The 22,265-nt window shown below is 45.3% G+C and overlaps 9 protein-coding genes across 9 annotated transcripts; 3 read left to right on the forward strand and 6 right to left on the reverse strand.

Annotated features, from left to right (window-relative positions):
• Positions 1-22: 22 nt before the first annotated feature.
• On the reverse strand, positions 23-1,303 carry PADG_11508 (uncharacterized protein; the record flags this gene model as incomplete). The annotated part of the gene is made up of 2 exons (XM_010760668.1): positions 23-487; positions 1,037-1,303. 2 exons carry the CDS (start codon positions 1,301-1,303, stop codon positions 23-25), a joined length of 732 nt encoding a protein of 243 aa, XP_010758970.1.
• Positions 1,304-1,568: 265 nt separating this feature from the next.
• PADG_02887 (uncharacterized protein) lies at positions 1,569-3,154 on the reverse strand (the record flags this gene model as incomplete). Its single annotated transcript, XM_010760340.1, has 3 exons — positions 1,569-2,127; positions 2,391-2,974; positions 3,104-3,154. 3 exons carry the CDS (start codon positions 3,152-3,154, stop codon positions 1,569-1,571), a joined length of 1,194 nt encoding a protein of 397 aa, XP_010758642.1.
• A 673-nt stretch (positions 3,155-3,827) lies between these two features.
• PADG_02888 (uncharacterized protein) lies at positions 3,828-4,856 on the forward strand (the record flags this gene model as incomplete). The annotated part of the gene is made up of 3 exons (XM_010760341.1): positions 3,828-3,953; positions 4,210-4,545; positions 4,704-4,856. 3 exons carry the CDS (start codon positions 3,828-3,830, stop codon positions 4,854-4,856), a joined length of 615 nt encoding a protein of 204 aa, XP_010758643.1.
• A 639-nt stretch (positions 4,857-5,495) lies between these two features.
• PADG_02889 (uncharacterized protein) lies at positions 5,496-6,604 on the reverse strand (the record flags this gene model as incomplete). Its single annotated transcript, XM_010760342.1, has 2 exons — positions 5,496-6,005; positions 6,122-6,604. 2 exons carry the CDS (start codon positions 6,602-6,604, stop codon positions 5,496-5,498), a joined length of 993 nt encoding a protein of 330 aa, XP_010758644.1.
• Positions 6,605-7,353: 749 nt separating this feature from the next.
• On the forward strand, positions 7,354-8,200 carry PADG_02890 (uncharacterized protein; the record flags this gene model as incomplete). Its single annotated transcript, XM_010759877.1, has 4 exons — positions 7,354-7,495; positions 7,589-7,707; positions 7,787-8,008; positions 8,141-8,200. 4 exons carry the CDS (start codon positions 7,354-7,356, stop codon positions 8,198-8,200), a joined length of 543 nt encoding a protein of 180 aa, XP_010758179.1.
• Positions 8,201-9,122: 922 nt separating this feature from the next.
• Positions 9,123-10,405, reverse strand: PADG_02891 (uncharacterized protein; the record flags this gene model as incomplete). Its single annotated transcript, XM_010759878.1, has 3 exons — positions 9,123-9,411; positions 9,585-9,763; positions 9,917-10,405. The coding sequence occupies 3 exons, from the start codon at positions 10,403-10,405 to the stop codon at positions 9,123-9,125; spliced, it is 957 nt and encodes a 318-aa protein (XP_010758180.1).
• A 3,563-nt stretch (positions 10,406-13,968) lies between these two features.
• Positions 13,969-15,299, reverse strand: PADG_02892 (3-dehydrosphinganine reductase; the record flags this gene model as incomplete). The annotated part of the gene is made up of 3 exons (XM_010760343.1): positions 13,969-14,835; positions 14,926-15,057; positions 15,141-15,299. 3 exons carry the CDS (start codon positions 15,297-15,299, stop codon positions 13,969-13,971), a joined length of 1,158 nt encoding a protein of 385 aa, XP_010758645.1.
• A 602-nt stretch (positions 15,300-15,901) lies between these two features.
• On the forward strand, positions 15,902-17,962 carry PADG_02893 (rRNA-processing protein SAS10; the record flags this gene model as incomplete). Its single annotated transcript, XM_010759879.1, has 2 exons — positions 15,902-16,085; positions 16,146-17,962. The coding sequence occupies 2 exons, from the start codon at positions 15,902-15,904 to the stop codon at positions 17,960-17,962; spliced, it is 2,001 nt and encodes a 666-aa protein (XP_010758181.1).
• Positions 17,963-18,330: 368 nt separating this feature from the next.
• Positions 18,331-22,199, reverse strand: PADG_02894 (MutS family protein MSH5; the record flags this gene model as incomplete). The annotated part of the gene is made up of 17 exons (XM_010759880.1): positions 18,331-18,483; positions 18,540-18,678; positions 18,744-18,782; positions 18,869-19,061; positions 19,133-19,238; positions 19,293-19,383; positions 19,446-19,495; positions 19,535-19,736; positions 19,792-19,881; positions 19,944-20,040; positions 20,092-20,446; positions 20,505-20,564; positions 20,613-20,690; positions 20,750-21,149; positions 21,202-21,577; positions 21,638-21,739; positions 21,815-22,199. The coding sequence occupies 17 exons, from the start codon at positions 22,197-22,199 to the stop codon at positions 18,331-18,333; spliced, it is 2,916 nt and encodes a 971-aa protein (XP_010758182.1).
• Positions 22,200-22,265: the final 66 nt, after the last annotated feature.

The raw sequence follows: 22,265 nt of genomic DNA on the forward strand, positions 1-22,265 counted from the left end.
CCACAGTGTCTCATTCATAGTATCAGAGATCCCATTCTGAGGTGATCAGGGTGATGAGCTGGTGGACATACTCAAGCTGATGTTTTGATGGAAACAGTTTTTCAGTCAAAAATGATGGATTATCATTGAGTCTCTCCCACACCATCATCTGCTTGTCAATGAAGGAGTCCCATAATGTGATGTGTGAAGGAACCCTCTGATTAGCTGGCTTTGTTACAGCACCCTGGGTTGTTCTTGTAGGGTCTGTCACAATGCGGATTGCGAGCAAAAAGCTCATGACAGGTGTGAAGGAATTGTGGCTATGTTGTTGGCTCTGAATTTGCTTCTGCTTCTTCACATCGTCATCACTGCTCCTCCTGGCGGAGTTGTTTTTTCTTTTCTGACTGTGTTTCAGCGATTTCCCGCAATGTTCTCTCTTCTTCTCGTAGTCGTCTCTCTTTCTCGAGTTCAGCCAGTAGTTCTTGCACGCGGCTCTCCATTGTGGTAGCTGAAAGGGTAGTTAGGTTCTGCCAGTCCGCAGTGTGTGACAGATTCTATGAGAATCCAGCCACAGCTGATCAAATAATCTGCTTGAGCTAGGGACAGCTTGAAGTCTACGGTAATTGCTAGAAGCGCTTAGAGAACAGAGTACTTGCTCTGGAGAACACACATACTTTGTTGGGGTGAGGAGAATGCTTGATTGTAGAAGGGCGTAAACTTTCGAGATCACATGACGCGCGGGGTCAGGCAGAGCGCGATATCAAGCGAAACGTTTTACAAAAACCCCTTTTTCCTGCCCGGATATGCACCTTTCCTGTAGATAAATTTGAGAAAGTTCCTCTGTAGGTCTGGAGTGAGATGGGAAATTAAAAACGGCCATTTTTCACGGGAAAATCACAATTAGCCATCTTCTAGAAAGTAAACCCTAAAATCTTCATCTGTAGTTTAGATATTATGGATGACTATATTCCGCCTGTAGGTTCCCGCTCAAAATATGTAAAGATTAAAATACTGTGGGCGAATTCTCCTATTATGTATGAATTTTAATTTAAAATACAAATGATTTTTCCTTCTCCCGGGGGGTATGCACTAGGCCGTGCCGATGCAAGACATCTCTGCGATGGAAGTTGGGAAGGCCAGTGATGCGAAGGCAGTTAATGTTTTGATTGATGACTTTGGATGCTCGGGGGTGTGTCGAGAAGAAAGCGGAGGCAACTGACGGGGATAACGAAGGTCTGTTAAAGATTGGAACTTGCCGTATCATCCGCTGTTCTGGTGATCCAACAACCACTGGAATGCTCGGCTCGGGATACGTTTTTGCCATGAAATGTCGCAGGCATTGGTCCGCAGGAAACTAGGGTTTGAGGCAAAAACAATATTTGTCCTAAAATATTCTATCCAGGGGCAGTGGGCCTGAAGCAAATGTTACGAGGTATCTCAACCTGATCGGACGCTAATTACCCAGTAGATCCTCTTCTCAGCTCCTTGTGCAGGAGGGAACGTTTCGTTGCCATGATTATGTCTTTTCCTACTCCACTATTGCTCCTGCATTCTGCTGTGAGATGATGTAGTCTCCATATCTAATGTGTCTAATCTGTCTCCATCTTGTCTTCTCCATTCTCCATTTCTTCAACATGCCTCCTGACTCCATCCAAAAACGCACGAACAGCATCGCCTCCTCCCAGAGGAACGCCACCATGCCGCAAAAACCCGCCATTTTCCACTTTGATATTTAGCGCATCGCTGATGCTAGGCAGTCCGCCGTCACGCAGTGCAACCGTAAGACTGCCGAGACTCTGCATAAATTGCGGGGATCGGAGAACTCTCCTGAGTATATCTCGTTTTTGTTCCAGAGTTAGAACTTGCAATGCGGTTTTGGCGGCTTCGGAGTCTGTCTCGGCATCATTGAGTATTTCATCGATGTCTTGCGCAAGGAATAGTAAGGAGGTGGGGAGGAAGTTGAGAAGGTGGTCGATTGTTTGCAAGTCCGCTGACTCAATGAGGGGGAGCGTTGATGACGGGGTGAGCAAATCTGCAAGTGTTGTGAATGGATCTACGGCTGCTTCTGAGCTAGACCCTTGGTTTCCATGTTGGAGGGATCTGATGAGATTCTGGACAACTGAGGATGGATCTGAGGAGGCATGTGCGCTTTTTATGGCCGTCAGCGCCCAATAATAACATGTACCAAACAGGAAGCTAGGGAAGGAAGTAAATAAAAATGGGGTAGTGATTTTAATTGATGCTCAAAAAAAAACACTGAAATTGGCGTGTAATTTTATTTAAATGGTAGGATCGCATTGTGCAAGACAGGAATCACTCCTCATTTGTTTCCCATCCTTGTCTTTTTTTTTTTTTTTTCTTTCTTCTCCGTTGTAGAGTTTCCAATGACAGATGTAGAGAGTTGCACCTACGCTCTTCCACCGTCCGCTCCACCTTCCCTCGACTCCTGTCCTTCCTCCCGAATATCTCCGCCCGTAGCATCTGGTCCTGCGCCACCGCTACCGCCTCTTCGGTGAGTTGTACTGTGGTCTGTCCCTTCGACATCCTCCATTGTCTCGTCGCCATCACCTCCGCCGCCATTATTGTTCCTTGGGAGGTTAGCGATGGCACCCTGAACATCGATTTCCTCACCCTGTAGTAACGTATTTACGATTCGTCCTAGCTCTAGGTCTCTTGTGCTGAACCAAGCCGGGTTCCCGTTCCGATGTTGGTTTGCCGACTGCAGCCAGAATAGATGTCTTTGCGAGCTTGAGGAGAATTTCAAGACAAATACTCTTCCGTTGGTGGGTCTGTTTGAGTTGGAGTGGATTTCTGCGTTTGTGGGTTTGTACGGGATAAAAGTGCCGTCGGATGGGACCATGACTAAGTCTAGCTCCGGTTCGTCGAGCGAAGCAGAGCGTGGACGCCAACAAAAGTGTACCAGATCATCTTCTGTATAAAGGTAAATGTAGCCTGGAATTGGCTTTGGTTTTACTCTGGGTGGAGTAACTGAGGTCTGTATGGTGGGGGGAGAGTCCGTTAGATCGTGACTTGGGGGGAGTAGTGTGTTTGGCTCCCGCCCTGAACCTCTAAAATCTAGGAACCTATTGGGGTAATTAGAATAGTAAAACTAAAAATGACTTACGTCAAGATCGCAAATGCCTGCTTTGAAGGTGATGATGGGTGCTATGGGCATGGCTGCGGTGGTGGAAGGAACTTTTGGGGGATAATCCAAGAGCGGAGGACACGGGAATTAGGTGAGGGAGTTGGGGGGGAGGAAAGGTCCAGGAGCTATTTGCGAAACAGTATCACCATGTATAAGGGGAGATCAGATACGATTTATGAGATACATTGATGGGGCTTCAAGTTGCCGGTGACGTTGTTTTCTATGTGTGTGTGTTTTTATTTAACGCCTGGTTAGTCCACGTGCCTTAAGGGCACGTGATCTAGTAGAGTCCGCGTCGAACTATAGGGCGGGTAGAGCTACGCCCGTAGGCGACTACCTATCTAGTAGCTATCTTACAAATGAGGCAAAATGGGTTGCGTATTGCTACACCGGCAGAGCCCGTGGGTCGGTTGCCATAGGGCAGCGTTGTTTTCTATGTTGATGTTTGATGTTGACATTGGAAGGGAACAAGGTTCCAGGTCAGGTGGTTGCAGCGCCGGATTCGCACTAGCGCGTTCGGCTAAAGGGTAGGGCAAGGGATTCCCACAAACCAACCGACAAACGAAGAGCGGTTGTTGCTCACGGCTTCAAGCCAGACGACGACCACCAACGACAAACCACACCCACCCACCTCCCTCCGCTGACAACTTGGACCTCGCACTCCTGCTTTCTTCTTTTCCACATCTTCGTCACAATAGCCAATATGTCGGCGACTTTGGACTCAAAGTCTGTTGGCCAGACGAAGAAGTTTGGAAAGGGCGAGAGGACCATCCCCAGCCAAAAGGCTTCAAAGTGGTATCCCACTGAGGATGAGCCACAGCCAAAGAAAGTCAGTATTCAATCGAAGACATGCTTCTGTCAGGGGAACGTTGTGTGTGTTGTGGGGGAATTGCGGGAGTTGGAGGAGTGCTGTTTCGTTTTGACGTTTCTATACACATCTACATCTATATTACCGACGGGTCCCTATCGAGATGATATACGCAGACACGCACACACAAAGTTCCAAGTTCCCGAATCGCGCACATTGAAAATTTCCAAAAAGACAGAATTGCACTGGAGATATCACTAACAATGATATCAAACAGGTCCGCAAGACTATCCACCCAGCGAAGCCCCGGGCCAGTCTTCAACCGGGCACCATCCTCATCCTCCTCGCCGGTCGCTTCCGAGGCAAGCGTGTTGTGCTCCTTAAGCACCTCCCCCAAGGCGTTCTCCTCGTTACCGGTCCTTTCAAACTCAATGGCGTCCCTCTCCGGAGAGTAAACGCCAGATACGTCATTGCCACCAGCTCGAAGGTGGACCTCACGGGAATTGACGACAAGGTTCTGGAGAAAGCCTCGGAATCCGAGTACTTTACTCGTGAGAAGAAGGCCGAGAAGAAGGGAGAGGAAGCTTTCTTCAAACAAGGAGAGAAGCCAGAGGTACGTTCCCCTCTTTTTTTTTTTTATTATTTATTATTTATTTTTTATTATTTTTTTCGACGATCACGGCAACAAGCTATTCAGTTTTGGCGGATGTGAATATGTATTGTGCGCATGTGTGGAAATGGGTTACTGATATATTGCATAACTCGAAACAGAAGAAGAAGGTCGTCAGCGCCCGTGCCAACGACCAAAAGGCCATAGATCGGCCATTGTTGGCCACCATTAAGAAGGAGCAGTTTCTCGCCAGCTACCTCTCCACCAGCTTCAGCCTCCGGAAAGGTGACAAGCCTCATGAAATGAAGTGGTAAAACCGGCGGGTTGTCTACGGTGATGGCATAGAAAGAATCGGGATGTTTTTTCCTTATTTTCAATTGTTTTGTTTCTTGCGCGGGTCCAACGGGAGAAAATTGCTTTTCGGAAATATATGGAAAAAAAACATTATAATATACAAAACACTTCCAAAGGTTTTTTTTCAATGAAATAATGTACATGGATTGGCCGATTTTCCCCCTCGACTGATAATTTCATCGAAAACCCTTCTAAATTCTCCACCCTTTCCGCAGGGCGTGTTTTAAAACCCGCCGCATACAATACAATATTTTTTGTTCTAGTTCCATGGTGTTCCCATGGAGGTTTGAATTTTGTTCAATGTGTCCTTGTCATGTTCCATAACTTATCCAGATTTCATAGGTTTCCGCTTTCCATAATCCTGATGGTCCAAACCCCGCAGCAGTATAGGCCTTTCGAATTGATAGAGTCCCTGCCAAACATTCTGCTAAACGCCAAATATATATGCCCATATCCAAAAGAACATACATTCAATCCCGAATTGCACAAAAGATTTACATAAATCACAAAATCTTCGCCCAAACAGGACACGACGAAATGCGATTGATACATCCAGCATATACACAATACATAATACACTCACCGCAGGGAAGGCTGAATCATGAATGCTTCCGTCGACCCCGACTCTTCAGTCCCCTGGCCTTCTTTTTCGGGTCCTCAGCAACTGCACCCAGAACCTCTTGAATATCGATTTCATGTTCATCATCTTCCTCGTCCTCATCACCGTCCACTGTTGTACCGCATATCCAGTCCAGGACTCCCCATGCTCCATAATTCCCACAACCTTTACTCATGATGTGCAAATCCGCCCTGCGTGCCATACCACCAATGAAAAGATTTATCGGCATGGTGCTGTAACCGGAGTGGGAAAATGTCTCTTCGAGGGAGATGAAGGCGATATATAAGAGATATGTGAGGAGGTGTAAGCGGAGGGTAGCGGCGGGGAGGAATGTGGGCAGGAATCGGGAGAAGAAGTACGCGAGCGGGTGGTCGTAGTGTGCTGTTAGGGGGTAAGGGGCTCTGAGCGAGTGATACCATGCGTCATGGCGCTTTGCGACGTAGGACGTAGATGAGTGGAGGATGTATCTGTGGATGATGTATTGGAGTATCTGCGCATTATGTGTATTGGCGAGAAGAGTTCTATTAGATTCAATTGTAACCTTTTTTCTTCCCGCGACATTCACACCAGCCAGCTACGAGACACGAGAAAATTCTGAAAACATACTTCCCGCCCCACAAACCCCATCACCAAATCCTTCACAATATCCCACGGCATCGGCAAACTCGCCACGATCTTCACCGCACTCTTTATCCTCAGCACCTTGGTCAACACAACTTCCACCAACCCTTGCACCGCAATGCTCCATGCCAGATTAAAGATGGCCCAAGCCGCAACTTTCGCTTCCCGCCTTCCACCCCTCTTCCCTTTCTTTCCGGCCGGTAGACCCGCGGCACCCCGCTTCTTTATCACGACCGCAGCAGAAGGTAACAGCACATCGAAGAGAAAAAGTATAAAGGATGGAATCAAATAGAGCAGGACGCGGACAGCGGCTGTTGCTACCAATTCAACTCTTAATGGGGGAAGCGACAGGACCAGAGTAACCCATGTTACGTAGAAGAAGATAAGGTTCAGGCTCGTTGTGTAGGAGGATAGGGCGGGGACGAGGAGAAAGGATATCATCGGTATGGATACGAGTGCGTCCAACATTTTCGAGTGGGGTGGGACGACGGACTGCTTCTTCTCCTTATTCGCTTCTTATCATTTGGTTATATGTAGAAGATTCAAGACATGGCCGCTTTGATTTTCCTAGATGTGGTGTCGCAGCTTGTTCTGAGGAAGAATTGGCGCCATTTTTTCTTGTTTTGTTTATTATTCTTGTCGCATCGGTTTCAAAGCAAACCTTGAAACTTGCGACAATCCCCGGCTCTCTGGGCGCATGCTAGCGCTAACTACCTGCCTTGATCAATGCGACCGGCTTTCAGAGCACTTAACCTTGGCCTGAGGGATCTGCCAGGGTGGATCTCGGGTGTGTCACGGAGCCCCATATCGAGATCAGCCCGCCTGACAAAAAAAAAAAAAAAGATGCTTATATTCACTTCTGACTACGGAATGCTTTCGCTGATGTTGTCGTAATAAGTCCGCATTGGATTTGGTCGAATCGGAACGCCTGAACATTAATTTTACCACGTCTATGGGAACTTAACCCCAAATGGCACAAAGCTTGATTCCTGTTGACTGGGAAACCATTCGAAGCCTCAATTGGTGGGAGACCTTTCATACTCGCACCAGCGTCACAAAAACGTCATTCCCACCCGCCACTTGCAATATAATTCGAACAAAATCGTTATCCCTATTTGCCTTGTGCATAATTCCATCCTGTGATATGGCCTACTCAATATCAAATCTACTTAATATCTGTTTTTATAATACACATTGGCACAAGACGCCCCTGGAACATGTCAGGAGAAATTCCAACTCCAGAAGAAATCAAAATGGCGGAGGCTGGCGAAAGACATGCTTCTATCGGCGAGGCATCTGACATCTCGCAACTTGAGACTGAATTTAGAAGTGGAGATCCTATCAAACAGGGTCCAATTTGTCAGTAAATGGCTCTTCAAGTGGGATGAACAGCGTAACAATTGGAAGCTCAACGTTCTTATACTAAACATCGTTCAATCAACCTCCGGACAGCCTTCGTACAGAGTGACCACTCGAAGCAACGGAATTTTGACAATAAGGTCGAGGAAATCCTCGCAAAGTCACCTGATACTATTACCAGGCAGGATGCCAAGGAATTGCGATCATTGGAGGTTCAGTTACACTATCCAACCCTCCCACTCTGAATGAATTTGAAAAGAGATTTATCCAACATTTTCACCATGTCTTCAGGGCCGCATGTTGGGCACGGCACCCGGAATGCAATCGCTAAGCGCAGAGGTGCAGTCTATCGCCGAATTAAACGAGGAGATCGCGGCTGCTACCGCGGCTCACGCTGAGGACGACGAGCCCTATATACTGGTCCCCGAGGAAGACACGATTGAGGGCCAGAGCCATGGGTCAGAGATTATTGGCCGGAGGGATCCACACGGAAGTCGTAGTGTGCGAGTGTCGGTGCGTGCGTCTGGAGATTGAACATCCGTGCCATGATGCTGCCTTTTGGCTGTGATTTTTTTTCTTTTCTTTTCTTTTTTTTTTTTTAGTGGTCTTGAAGTTTTGAACTCACCAGTCCATTTTCTTTTGTAGTCACGGATCGTTGCTGATAAGCGCAAGAAGCCCAGACCGGCAAATGAGGGCAATTATTGAGGTTGTGTGCGGATAGAGTCTTTTGATATGAGTTGGATAATGACGAGTGGATGAATTTGGGGAAAAAGGGCATGCTTGCATAACATTCAATGCAAAAGTGTACATTAGTTCAAGAATTATACTTTATTCCTTGACCTGCAAACTCCTTTAAAATGCGGTCACTATGTATTCGCGTGCGGAGTGCTTTCCGCTTGATCCCGTACATAGAAGGGGGGGGGAATTTGGCCTGTATCATATGAATTCTTTTTCCCACGCGTCAGAGCAACAATTATATTACCCTTGCAATTGCTAATTGCCTTATAAAGGGTTTCAATTGTTTCTGGATGATATGGAAATATTATCTGCGACTTATTCTGTTCTGTTACTGCGGCCATCCACGATTTTATCTCCAATTGGCAAAAACTGATGCGTTGCATCAAAGATCGTCAGGGGGCGGTGTCTTGGCAAAGCTTAGTTTTACTGTCTGTAATCCTTGCTCCAAACTCCATCATCCCGTATTTATTGTACCCTGCCCAGGGCTGCCCCTGAATTAAATCCCATAAGAACAAATCATACAAACTGCTATCTTAGGTGCTTAGAGAAACCTTCTGGCCAGAGTTTTCAATGGATATTATGAAATAACATAAGGTAAAGTGCCACAGTATCATACAAAGTTATATCACTTTCCATGTTTGCATTCTTTGAAAAGCACTTATGTTTAAAATATCCATATAAGAGAATAATTTAACCCTCTAAAATAAGGGGCTTCCATAAGGTGTACTCATACTCCGCCACGTATATCACCCACGGTCGTCAACCACACAGTAAAACTCGATGTATTATATAAAAGACAGTTCCATCGAAAATCTCCCTCAATTTCGTTTCTACCTACCATTTACTCCATGACCATTCTCATACTGTTGCACATGCTTACACATTACTTTTACAACACAAGGGGAGCAAAAGAATGTCGGTCGTCGGATGCCTTCCCTACGTTCCTCTCACCGCCATTATTCCTCAGTTGGAAAACCTCCCAGAACTCCGTCGCAATTTTCATGAGTGCCTCAGAGTCCGCAATAGGATCCTCTCCGTTTTGAGATAGCCCCAGAGCGGAGATGGTCCATGCAACATCGGCCAGGAAGCCAGTTGACGAGGCGTCTGTCACATCAGTGAGCCAGTCTAGAAAGGCTTCAGTTGCCATAGGCACAGAAGGGCTGGTGAATGTGAATGCCCTGTAGTTTTGAGATGAGGATATTAGATATTTCGATCAGCACGCTCTTTTATTATTTCTTTGAAAACAACTGCATTTATTCTCCCTTGCCCAGACCAGGGAGGCAAACACAGGAATTAAAGTGTAGAATAGAAACATCAATCGTGATATATAGGGGAAGACGGGAAAACATACATCCTCACAAGCCACAGGATAGTACGGCGGTACTGCATGGATGTTCTATAGATACGAGTGAACTGTATCCAGCGCAGGATGCGACTGGAGGGCTTTTCGACATTGATAGCCGAGTCGGCACGACGGATACCATAATCAACTGCAGTTTGTTCCGCAGTGGCCCAAGCAATGTCGTGGGTCTACATAGCGTAGAGAGCCTCTCGGAGAACGAGTCAGTTAGCCAGTGCCAATCTTCCTTCTCTTCCCCGTAAAAATATAAATCCTTATCATGCACACGGAAGCCAAAGATAAGACAAGATGTAAGCAGAGAGAAGAAGAGGAATAGTCCTTACGACACGTTCTGTAAGCCTCCCCGACATCCGCAGATGGAAATAATCAGCCCATTTCACACTAGCCGGATTCCCTCCAGTATTATCAGATAGACCCAGCGACATAGCCGCGCCCCTCTGCAACCCTTCAATCGTAGCAGCATGAACAATAGAAAGCCATGTGCCCGTGCCAGCAATATCCTTCCGCATAAAGAAGCTCATCACCCCCTCGAGAGCGTGGAACTGGTTCGTGGACTGCAATGCATCCAAACGCCAGGTGCTCATATACTTGAGGTACTCGAGACGGCTGGAGATGGACATTGCTTCGATCTGCATTAGAGTGCAATTGAGAGCATCCCAGCATCCTTCAATGGGGTTGGCCCCGTAGTCGTATTGGCTGACGGAGCTGACGTTAAATGTGATGGATTCGGGGTCCTGTTGTCCCCTTAGTGCAGTGTGGGGCACTGCCCAGACGGCCAGAGTGAGAAACCAGAGAATAACGAGGGGCTTCATTCTGGGTGAGATGAATGAAAGTAGGGGGGTGTGCTTATGCTGAAAGACAGTGCTTATCGAAGAAAGCAGTAGCAAGCCTAGCAGGATGAAAATAGAGATGGGGATGCCGTGGTTTGAGCGAGTGTGAGCCAGGAGAGAAGAGGTAAATGGTTGACGCAACCACAGCTCCCCCTTTTGAGCCTCCTCACCTGACCCATTTCTGCGCATACATCATCTAAACCTGATTTGCGAAGTGAGCGAAGCGAGTGAAGTAAATGTATGTAATATTACCCCCCTGCCAGAGAGTTTCCTCTCCTTGAGTATAATTGAAAATCTGTGTTCTTATTGGTCTGCTTCAAATGCATTATCACACTCTGATTGGTTGAAGAGAAGTACATTCATGTGATCCCAATGGCCCGTAATGCTTCTTCTTTACGGCATGCCGCTTGATGGGCTTCAAAGCCTTAAACCGATTACAATCATGACCTACAGCTGCATATAATCGAAGATGCCCTGGCCTGCAGGTAACCTGCAAGTGTTTCTTTCTTCCTCTCTTTGTAGGAATCTACATGCAACTTTCTATGCTCTAAACAGTTAAATGATTAAATGCTATTTTTCTTTTATAATACAACTCTGAATTTACGTAGGTTTTCACTTTATCAATCTTTATTGTTTGGTAATACTACAATGTTGAAGTCTCGAATATCATAGATATATCTTAAATCTTCTTCGAGTTTAAAACCTATATTCTATAGTAAGATTTTCATCTTTTATAATTATATTTAAATTTATTGTATATATTTATCATCTATAATCTACAACAAAGTACAAGATCTACTTTACCTGTTTCAGTTCATTTTATTAAAGAAATGTATATTTAAAAGCTTTTTAATTATGGTTATAATCTATAACTTTGTGATCATATTTTTTACTTTAAAAAGCTGTAAAACAATCTAGTATATTAGTTAACTCTCTTCAAAATCTTTCTATTCTGCTTATAAAACTTGTATAAATTAGCTATAAATATCTCAAATCTTAGTCCTTCTGGCTCTGAAACCATGAATTTCCAAGTATCAATAGCTTTATTGAACTTTATACTTCACGGAGTAGTGATTCTACTGATAGAGAAGTAAAGAAATATCTTTTACAAGTAAATAATACTATCAAGTCTTATTAATAAGTATGTTTTTAAAAAAATTAAACCCGTCTAACTTCTATTATTACAGAATATACATGTTGAATTCTTCTTTACTTATAATAGTATATTAAAAATAGAGTGTGAAAAAAGTAAATATGTTACAAAACTAAGTAAGTTAACATCTTTTTTTAATAAATCTTCATACTACTGACGTAAAATTAAAGTTTGTATATATTGCTATTTACAGTCATTTTTATACTTTGAACTAACTTGGCGATAGTCACTGGGGTCAAAGATGAGTCACTGACTTCCTATTCTCAAGGGGTCGCTGTGTCTAATGCTTGACCCGTAGACGACTAGTCAGGCCACTCCGCCAAGCAAAAGGGTGAGCAACTGAGCTAGCATGCCCAAGGGGGAGTTGAACCGCTGCTCACCGCCGCTCCCTAACCTGCGCCCGGTGGAAGCACACCTCCTCCCGGGATTCAGACTGAACGTAAAAAGCTGGGCCTAAACAAGGTCTGTGAAGCACGAATCCCTAAACAAAAACAACGCCTCGCTGGATAATTAAATATATTACAACTTTCACACTACAGGGAAACTTTGTTATACTAATTTAATCTTGAAAGTCTACCCAATTCATTTTATAGAGAAATTCACTATATAAAGGTTGAGCTTCAAAGTAGCCTAACAGAATTAGAGAGATTAGAGTTTAATTCAAAAACTTAATTACTACAAGAAGATTAGAAGCACAGAAGCTCGAAAATCAGCATCAACAGTGTAATGAGCGAGTTATCAAATACAGCCCTAGTACTTCCTTATAGGCGAATTCGTTATAGAGAGAAGAGTAAGAGAATGAAAAGATGAGAGCGTAGATGAGAGCGTAGATGAAGAAGGTTTTAAGTTATGAGTACGGATAAAGAATAGTCCTATGTCGGGATGGATAAATAATGATCCGGAGAGTTTGCTTCTCATATCATATAATTTGTTACGATTTCAATTCTAGGCGCAGGTAAACAGGAGTTTGATTGCCAGCTAGGTAAGCTACTTCAATGAAAAATACTAAGATGCTCTACGAAACGAGGGCCGGGGAAGCCTCTGTTTATGTACCCCTTTTCCACCAGCAGTTGCTATGCCGTTGCTAGGCAGTTTCTGTGGGGTATTTGTTTACAGGGTAGTTGCTTGCGGGGGGGGTGGTTGCTAGGCCGTTGCCATTACCCTTTCCGGTCAATGATGCCAAGTATCGTAGCCAGTAGCCAGCTCCATCACATCTAGTAATATACTGTTCAGTACTTCAAATCTATTACTTCAGATATTTAATTATGATTAAATCAAATGTAAGAATATAAAATTATTCAGATTTAATTTAAAATCTTGAAGACTGCAATTATTAAATATAAGATTCTATTAAAAAATACATATAATTTTAATAAAATTGATTTTATAATAAAAAGTAGTTAATAAATCTTTATACATAATAAAAATTAAATATTAAATTAAAAATTAAAAAAAAAAAATTCATTTTTTTTTAAAATTTAATTATTTTTATTACTATATAAAATTTATAATAGATAACTAACTAACTAATTAGAATTATTTATTATTAATATTATTTATATTGATAAAAGATCAATTGTAAAAAGTTTCTTCTTATAAATATAAAACTTTATTATAAAGAGTGGATTAATTGCTTTGACAAAGGTGTAAGAAAGACGCTTACTGACCCAAGCTTCGTTCGCTGCTGCAAAGCAATGTTAAAAAAGCAAAGACTGGAAGGCTGCTGATTGCAGATTAACTGCTCAGCAAGCCTAGGTTGATGAAGAACACTCAATTAGTAACCAAGCAAGCTAAGCGAGTCTGTGATTGATTCTCAGCACTGTAAACAACTCTGCTCATATCATTGATCTGTTTTACACAACTCTCATGAAGAGAAGAATCTAATAAGAAAGCTGACCATAAGAATTCTACATCACCCGGTAATTTGATTTATATTTGATAGGGAATTCTTTCAAAGGCCTTCTGCCGGCAATTCCTTATAGCTTCTTTCATTCCTCCTCAGCAACCTCATGATTTCTCATGTTCCGGTCAGGCTATTAAGCTCCAATTATGATTTTTGATTTGTTAATATATTTTAATATAAACTATTAGATATATGATCTTTATACTATTTAGATACATTAAAGTGTTGTTGAAAATTTGTGAACTTCATAAGACTAGTTGAGAAGTGGTAAGAAGCGTTCGTTGAGTGGCGGATTACGTTATAGCACAACAATTAATGGAAGAAAAGAAAGGAGAAAGAGAAAAAAGGTATTATTCGATGAAGCATAGGAAATGATGTATCTAGTATAGGAGAAGTAGAAGAAGAAGAAGAAGAAGAAGAAGAAGAAGAAGAAGAAGAATATTTCGAATAGGCAGCAGGTATGGAGAGACCACATCCTCAATTCCCCCTTTAACAGGGCACATCAGGCGCCACGGATGTAATTCCATTCTCTTCCCTTTCTTTAGGGACGCCGTTAACGCGGCCCCATCGATGAGCTTTGTCCCTTAAATCCGGGATAACATGCAGGAAGATCAGATTGCTCACCCAGCTATTGAGCGTGTCTCTGAAGAGATTGTTTCTAGGACTAGCCCCGAGCGAAGTTGCTTTCATGATCGAGCCAACCATCGTAGTTGTGATCGCATAATGGCCTCTTTCCAGTCGCTTGATGGCAATCGAGGCAACTTTGTCGGGAGTTTGGGGCTTGTCGGCCTCTTCGAGGTATTTCGTGAGAGACGGCTTCACCTTCTGTTCTTCGACAAATCCGCGGCTCAGGATGCCCATCGGGAAGACAATATGAACTCTCACATCCGCAGTTGGGGCTGGGATGGACGGATTCCGTCTGGTGCCATTGTAAACCTCGACCTCCTGACTCAGAGTGTCCGCAAGCGCGCGTATCGCCGATTTTGCTGGACTATAGGGTCCGTACCCGGTGATCGGCACGAAGGATGCGGTGGAGCTGGTGAAGATCAGATGGCGCCGAGGAGTTTTCTCTGGAGACTGACCAGGAGGGCCTGATGCCAGCCAGAGTTTCAAAATGGCATGCGCTGTAAATGCTGAGGTCCAATAGTTTGTATCCATCTGCGACTTAAGGGTCTCCGGATCGGTATTTACGAAAAACCCGGGTATACACTTCCCCGCGCAGCACCAAACGATGTCTGGACAAATTCCACCATTAAACTCGGTAACCTCAGCCATGACTCGCTCTGATTCTTTAGGGTCGATCAAGTCCGCCTGGATCCAATGGAATTTCTGGCCGCACACATGGGGTGCAATGGTCTAAACATGATTTCTCCCCTCATTAGTATATATATATAGAGAGAGAGAGAGAGAGAGCAGGCTCAAGCTGGTGTGTTTGAGTGGGCTTACATTCATGGCATCAAAGACAGCCTGTAGTTTAGCCACATCGCGTCCCACGACAGTCACACTGGCACCCTTCTTGGCCAATTCCATGGCTACACTTTTGCCCATGCCATCCGAACCGCCCGTGATGACGGCCATCTGTGTTGGCACCCCCCGTTAGCCTTTTGGTGCCCAGGAGCGCGGACAGTGAAGAGGGAATAGGAAACGCGACGAGTACATACCCTCCCCTGCACCACGAAATGGTTGAGAGATCTGAAGTAGTCAAACATACTGAGTAAGTATAGGGAGAATATCAAAAGAGCGACTGCAGTGATCAGTTGGGGAGTTGACGGAGACAAGCCAAAGTCCACCACAGCGATGGAAGATAATAGGTCTGGCATGGTGGCGAAGGGGCAGTAGCAACGCTATGGGTTTGAAATGTTCCTTCTGCGGCATGTCGCTTGTTTTGTCGCTCTGCAGGCTCACCCGGGGAGGGGAAGAGCTGTCGACGATGGGGCGCCCCGGTGGCTTGCAGGCAGGTAGTTAGCCGGCTTGTGCGCGGTTGGGCAAATCGGGGGGTTACGCTAGGCACCTGTGGGGTAGAAAACTACGGTAGGGTTATCCTAGTATATCGCAATGGCCTTGATCCTCTCCTCTCTCTCCAGAAGCGGGTGTCAAATGTCAACAAACGCGGCCTTGGTTGATGGCGAGTGGCGAGTGCGGAGTGCGGAGTGCGGAGTGCGGAGGGCCGACTGCAGAGCTCCGGGGGGTTAGTTAGTTAACAGGGCCCAAATGCCAACCCCTGGCAGGTTTGTTTGAAAACAGCAAAACGGTTGCCAAGGATGGCAAGGCAGATAATCATGCGCTTGGCCTAATTGGGACTAGCATCGATTTCTGGTTCTAATAATTTAAATATTTTTGATATGTTCGAACATCAATTAATTAATCTTAGTTCGGGCAATAGAGAAACACAATTCAATTATTTAATCAATAACTTGTGATAATGGGCAAGAAAAGAAAGGCCTGCAAGCTCTCCTCCTTGAAGCAATCTGCTCCCGATCAAAACTTCAGGTTTGCAGCCGATGCGCGCTTCGACGATTCACAGGACGAGTTCGAGCAGGGTCGGGATCGCATTCTTTTGGAAGAGGCCCCGGAGGCAAAGAGGAGGCGGAAACTACAGGAGCAAGGTAATATTTCTCCCTTCGGGCTTAATTTTCGCGGAGAGTTATTAACATGTCGTTTTGTAGAAGAGTTCTTTCAACCGTCCGACGAAGAAGTCCTGCGGTACCAGTCTGAATCAATAGACGATGAAGAATTCGACGACGACGACGACAATGAGGAGGAGGAGGAGGAGCAGGAGGAGGAGGAGGGTGCTGGACGATCTACACTCAAGAAATCAAAGTTACGTCACCGGGATACGTCCAGTCCGATCGATGGCGAGGAGGAAGGGAGAGACGAGGAAGAAATCATGAAGGGATGGGGTTCGTCTAAAAAGGACTACTACGATGCAGATATTATTGAAACAGAGGCAGGTGCTTTCGAAGAGGAGGCAGAGGCCAAAAAGATCCAGCAACAGCGGCTGCAGGCTCTCAACGAGGCGGATTTCGGGTTCGACGAAGCTGAATGGGCCGCTTCGGGGAATTCTGCTGAACTGGATCACAAGGCAGAGAATAATGTTGTCACCGAGGTTTTACCTGAGTTGCAGGTGACTGATGATATGAGTGTTGACGAACGACGGAAGATTCTAAACCAACGATATCCCGAATTCGAGCCGTTGTCAAAAGCCTTTCTCTCGCTTCAACCCGTGCACGGGGAGCTTGCTGCTACAACTAAGAGTCTTGAAAACATGGCAGATCATGAAGGTGACTCCGTTCCTCTACCTGTGATTAAGTTTCGCGCACTCTCTGCTTATTTGGGAGCTATCAGCATGTATTTCTTTCTTTTGACATCCCCTTCAAGAAATGGAGAAGCGCGCCTGGCAATGCCGCCTGCTGAGCTAAGAGAACACCCGATCATGGCCACATTGATTAACTGCAAGAAGCAATGGGACGAAGTAGAGGATATCCAACAAGTCGAGGAATCTGAAATGGAGTCGGATTACAACAATGCTGATGACCAGATCCCGCACGCACAAGCACCGGAAACCGAAATCACGGAAACAAAGAAGAAGCCCGCTGAACCCATTTCTGTGACCAAACATAAGAGAACAAAGGCCCAAAAAGCCGTAGAAGATGCTATAGCTATGGCAGAGAAGAAACGAACCGAAAAACTCCACCAAACTGAAGCTGAACTGGCCGACCTCTCTAAACTGCTACATTCCCGAACAATCAAAAAGCTATCCAAGCAAACTCAAAAGACCAAACCACCGCAAGACGATGACTCGGACTTTGGTGACGAAACCACCCTCAACGCCCATGAAGCCGAAGAAAAAGCCAAGAAGAAAAAATCCCTCCGTTTCTATACCTCAGAAATTGCCCAGAAGGCCAACAAGCGTGGCACTGCTGGTCGTGACGCTGGCGGCGATGCAGACCTGCCATACCGGGAGAGGCTAAAGGATCGCCAAGCTCGTCTAAATGCCCAGGCAGAGAAGAGAGGCAAACGGACTCCTCCTGACAACCTCAACGACCTCGGGGGAATCAGCGACGAGGACGATCGCCGTCTTGCTAAGGAAGCGAGAGGTGACAAGGGTGGAGCAGGCTCCAACTCAGACGATTATTATGACATGGTCGCTGCGCGGTCGAAGCAGGAGAAGGCGGAGAAGAAGAAACTTGCCGAGGCCCAAGCCCAAGCTGTTCGCGAAGGTGGCCGTGTTGAGGTCCAGGAGGAAATTGGGGAGGATGGCAAGCGAGCCATCACGTACGCGATTGAGAAGAATAGGGGTTTGGCGCCGAAGAGGAGTAAGGATGTGCGGAATCCGAGAGTTAAGAAGAGGAAGAAGTATGAGGAGAAGAAGAAGAAGTTGGGGAGTATTAGGCAGATTTATAAGGGCGGTGAAGGGCGTGGTGGCTACGGCGGAGAGCTCACTGGTATCAAGACTAATCTGGTCAAGAGTGTCAAGTTATAGTTGAACGGTGGGAATTAGGTGGTGTGGGGGTGAGGTTTGTTTATCAGTTCGTTAGATAATTCCGTCGTAATGCATGCTACTCAAATGACAATACACCATCTCTTGGAATATAAATGAGGTTGATGAAAGTTGCTTCTACTTCGTCAACGTAAGCTAATATATGAGCTAAAGATTCAGAGAAATACATGCGTAGTAGTGATACTAAGATATTGCTTTCAATATTTGTCTAGAACGAGCTGACTTGGAGCTTGCTGCGCAGAAGATATAGGAAACATATATGGAGATAATGGAAGCCCCCTTTTATAGATACTCGTCCGCACGTTCCTTTGATGCAAAGTGGTTTCACGGCACTCAATTTAAGGGGTAACTCACGTAAACCCACCCATTACAGTGCTATAATACCTGTTACCTATAATATTCTCGAGCAAAGCTTCGGGGCGCTCATAACCTTCGCTCCCAGGGCCCGAAGCAGCTTCTGTTCTCGAAAAGTCCGTCGCGAGGAATCTCCTCGCGATGCTCTCCTATTAAAAGTTTAGCATCAACGAAGCTTGTGCATCATCTCCGCTTCATGACCTACAGATTCTTCAAGTACCTCCATTTCACCCGCAGACATCTTTGCGCAAATGACCACAAGGTCTTCACCACGGGCAACAAGAGTGCCAATTTCGTTTGCTCGTGCGATTATCGCTGGATCAATGCCATTCAATGCTGCACAGCTGTGACAGGCCCCGTCAATACGGCATCAAACAAGATGTCTTTAAGGGAGGAATGCAAAACGCACTTGGTCCCAAAACTGGCATTGCTACGTCCGGACCGGAAACTGGAAACACATATATTAAGAACCAACGTCAGGTGTCCGCGGACAAATGCATGTTCAGAGCGTCAGCACTCAACTTATATAAGTACGTGACCTGATTTTCCACATCCCTCGCAGTCGAATCAACTTGTACTTCCATATACCCAAAGCCAAGCTCCCTTCTTGGTGGTAGAAATCCGTTCTCGAATATTTCGTGGAAGTGGGTTGCAGCCAGCACCTTTGGCCTCTTCTCACCCAGACTCAGCAAGTGTTCAAATAATCCACAGGCAAGGCCGGCGCCATCTGTTGCAGCCCCCATTAGATATAGGTCTGTAGTAGGTAATTTTCTAAATCAGCCGGGGAATGTAGCAAACCAGTTGACTCTGTTCCCTTGCCAAATTCGTCGACTATAATCAGGCTTCGTTCGGTTGCGAGGGTCAATGCATAGGACATTTGCTGCAAATCGATCATAAAGGAGCTCTGCGCCTATTTGACATGAGCATACTGTGGAAATATTTCTTCAATAACAGGAACCCATCTTGCCTTGGACACAGTTTCTCTCGTTGTTATCCGGGTTAGTATTTTATCTGTGATTCCAATTCTAGCACTTTCTGCAGGGACGAAACTGGAAACACAGATCAGTTTATAAAATAACATGAGGATTTCTCTAGGGGATGACAAAATTACCTCCCAATGTGTGCCATGTACACAATTAGAGCCACCCAGAGGGTTGTCAGCTTAACTCGTTTGTTGGGATTATTTACGAGGAGACAAACCTGTTTCAAATAAACACTTTTTCCAGAGTAATTTGGGCCTGTCAGCAAAAGCATACTTGGGCCCTGAGTTTCAACAATGACATCTGAATTTTCCAAAAGTGGAGCAGAAGGGCTTGGGGATGGTCCCTCTCCTTTGTTTCCGCCAACGATGAGGGTATCATTTGGGATAAATGTAGGAACGGTAACTTCATGCAAAAGATGGCTAAGTTCAGTCAGCAACAAAACAATTACCATTGAGCGAAGGCGGGGCTCCTCACCGCCCGCCCTTGATTATGATACTGTTGTCCTGCGTCATCTGTGGTCGTATAAGCTTGTATAAGCTAGCCCCTTGAACGAGAGCTAGAAGGCTGCAAGTTGTTAGATGATAAACAACGATGGGGAGGGGGTGGGATCCAGCATATACGCATACCTATCTAATTCTCCGCATATATCTGAGGCTTCCACAAGCGTGTTTTCATATTGAAGGACCTTTTGTGCCATCTCGTAGACGATTTCAATTTCCTTTTCTAGGAGAGGTTAGGGTTGAATAAATATTGAATCAGATGCACGATTCTTACCACAAATCAGCCCGTAGATGTCTCCAAACTTTTCGTCCATTTCTCGCATGCGGTAATCTTTGAAGTAAACTCGATTTTCCGTAGTAAATATTTGGTCCCACGGCTGATCTCCGCCATTGTAAACGGCTCTACCTCTTTCATCGAGTGGCATGGCAATATTGAACCCAAGTTGGGGAAAGTAAATGACATTGAGGTCATTACTTAGTCTTTCGGGTATGGTGCTAGCAATATTTATGGCCACCTGGTTGAGCAAATTGTCCAGGCCATTGTATGCTTCCTTGAGGTCGTCTAGTTCTCGATCCATCCTTTGCTTGACAACAGTTCGATGCTCCTCAATCGAGCTTTGAAGGTCGACCTTGTTGGGCATGAGCCATCTATTTGTTAACTTTTATGCTACTGGGGATTCTACTTACTGTTTCATGTATGATTCTCCCAACCTGATGCAGAATAGCTATATCCAGTTTATCGAGAACCTGGACCCTGGGTCAGATAATTCATATGCGATTCCTGAGAACTCTTACCCTCGCATGTATGTCCAGGTTCTCTGCACCTGTAACGGTTCGTATCGTTTCGCGCACATCTATAGCGTGAAAAGCAAACTACAGAATCCCCAGATTAGCTTAGAAGTACAATATCAGCAATCACACCAGGGACAGACTTCCAAAAGCGTTGCCCAAACGCCACTTTTGAACGCTTTGAACTTGGCATTTCCCGAACTGATACCCTTTCTCACATGCACCATCACTGGACGTAAATTCTTTATCCCTTTCAAGCTTTTTGTAAGCTTTTCGATAGCCACGCCATTGTCGGAACGCAGATATGTGCTTATAAAGTCATTTCTCTCTCTTATACATGCGAGATCCGTGCTAGGGCGAAGAAACTTTCGTCTTAACCGAGCCTTTCCCTGAGGCGTCCTAGCAAAATGATGGAAAAGGCCAAATATTGACAGGCTCTCCTTAGATCCAGATGAAGTCTTTCCGGGCCCTTGGTTGAATGCATTGGGATGAGACTCAGATTGGATCACCTGGAGCGACGTGAGTGTATCCGTATTGGCAAACCTTCAGAAACGTCAGCAAAAAGGCCAAAACTAGGGAAATTACAATAACCTACATTGTTCCTTTCAGGCTCCGTATTTCAACGGACTGAACGTTAAATCCTTCATTCCCGGAGTGGTCTCGCGATAAGCACTCTGTTGCACGTATTCTCTGCAAGTACGTAACGATAGCACCGGCACACCCAATAGATATACGATTGTTCATGTCAATAAAACCAGAAAGGTTTAGTAACTTTCCCTGTTGATCGGTAAAGCCCAGATCGGTTTCGCCGCCATTTTGATTCAGCGAAAAGGCATCGCTAGGGACAAAAAATTGTGTATCGCCTCTACTGGGATCAAGTTGAAGGCCAGCAAGCCTGAGCTTTGCACACTCGAAGCTAAACTCCTGCACTGGTCGAACATCGACGTGATAGGGTAGTTGGAATTGATCATCTGATAAACGACTTCGTAAGCAAAGAACAAATGATAGCCACTAGCAAAGGGAATAGTTACCACTGTTCATTTGAAGATCTTGCACACCCTGTTTCAATGCGTCTGTGTTTTGGTCCGCACGAGTTGAGAGCAGAACCAGTGTTGGTTCCACATCAAGCTTTACTGTCAAAATCGAAATCAGACTGGCAGCCATAACGGGATTGAAAAAGCCGGGGGGGGGGGGGGGGGAATACTCACACATCTCAATTACCTCCTGTCCCCCAGAAGCAATATCCTCAAGTAGATATATCTTTGCCTCGTTCGCGACATAATAGCAACAACCAACACTTCCCCTTTCTTTCATATCCAAAGCCATCACCACCTGACACAGGTCTTCATTTTCATCCTGCTCCTTCTCACCGCCATTGACCTGTTCCGGACCAAATTCACTTAATATTTCGCTAGCAGCAGAATTCTCAGTGCGTACCGCAGTTAAGGACGCCCTCGCAGATGATGCTATCCGATCACGTCTACTACCAGAGTTCTGGTTGAATGATCGTTGGCGGTGCCTCGTTACCAGATGTTGGCTACCACGAGAGGAATGGAATCCCCCTCTCCTCCTCCTTGAGGGTGACGACGCCATTGTTTAAAAGGTAAATGTGAGACCTGGCGTGGTATCATGAGAAAGGTTGGGGGTTGGGTTAGAAGA

The sequence above is a fragment of the Paracoccidioides brasiliensis genome (genome assembly GCF_000150735.1).
Source record: "Paracoccidioides brasiliensis Pb18 unplaced genomic scaffold supercont2.3, whole genome shotgun sequence".
NCBI classification, from domain to species: Eukaryota; Fungi; Ascomycota; class Eurotiomycetes; order Onygenales; family Ajellomycetaceae; genus Paracoccidioides; species Paracoccidioides brasiliensis.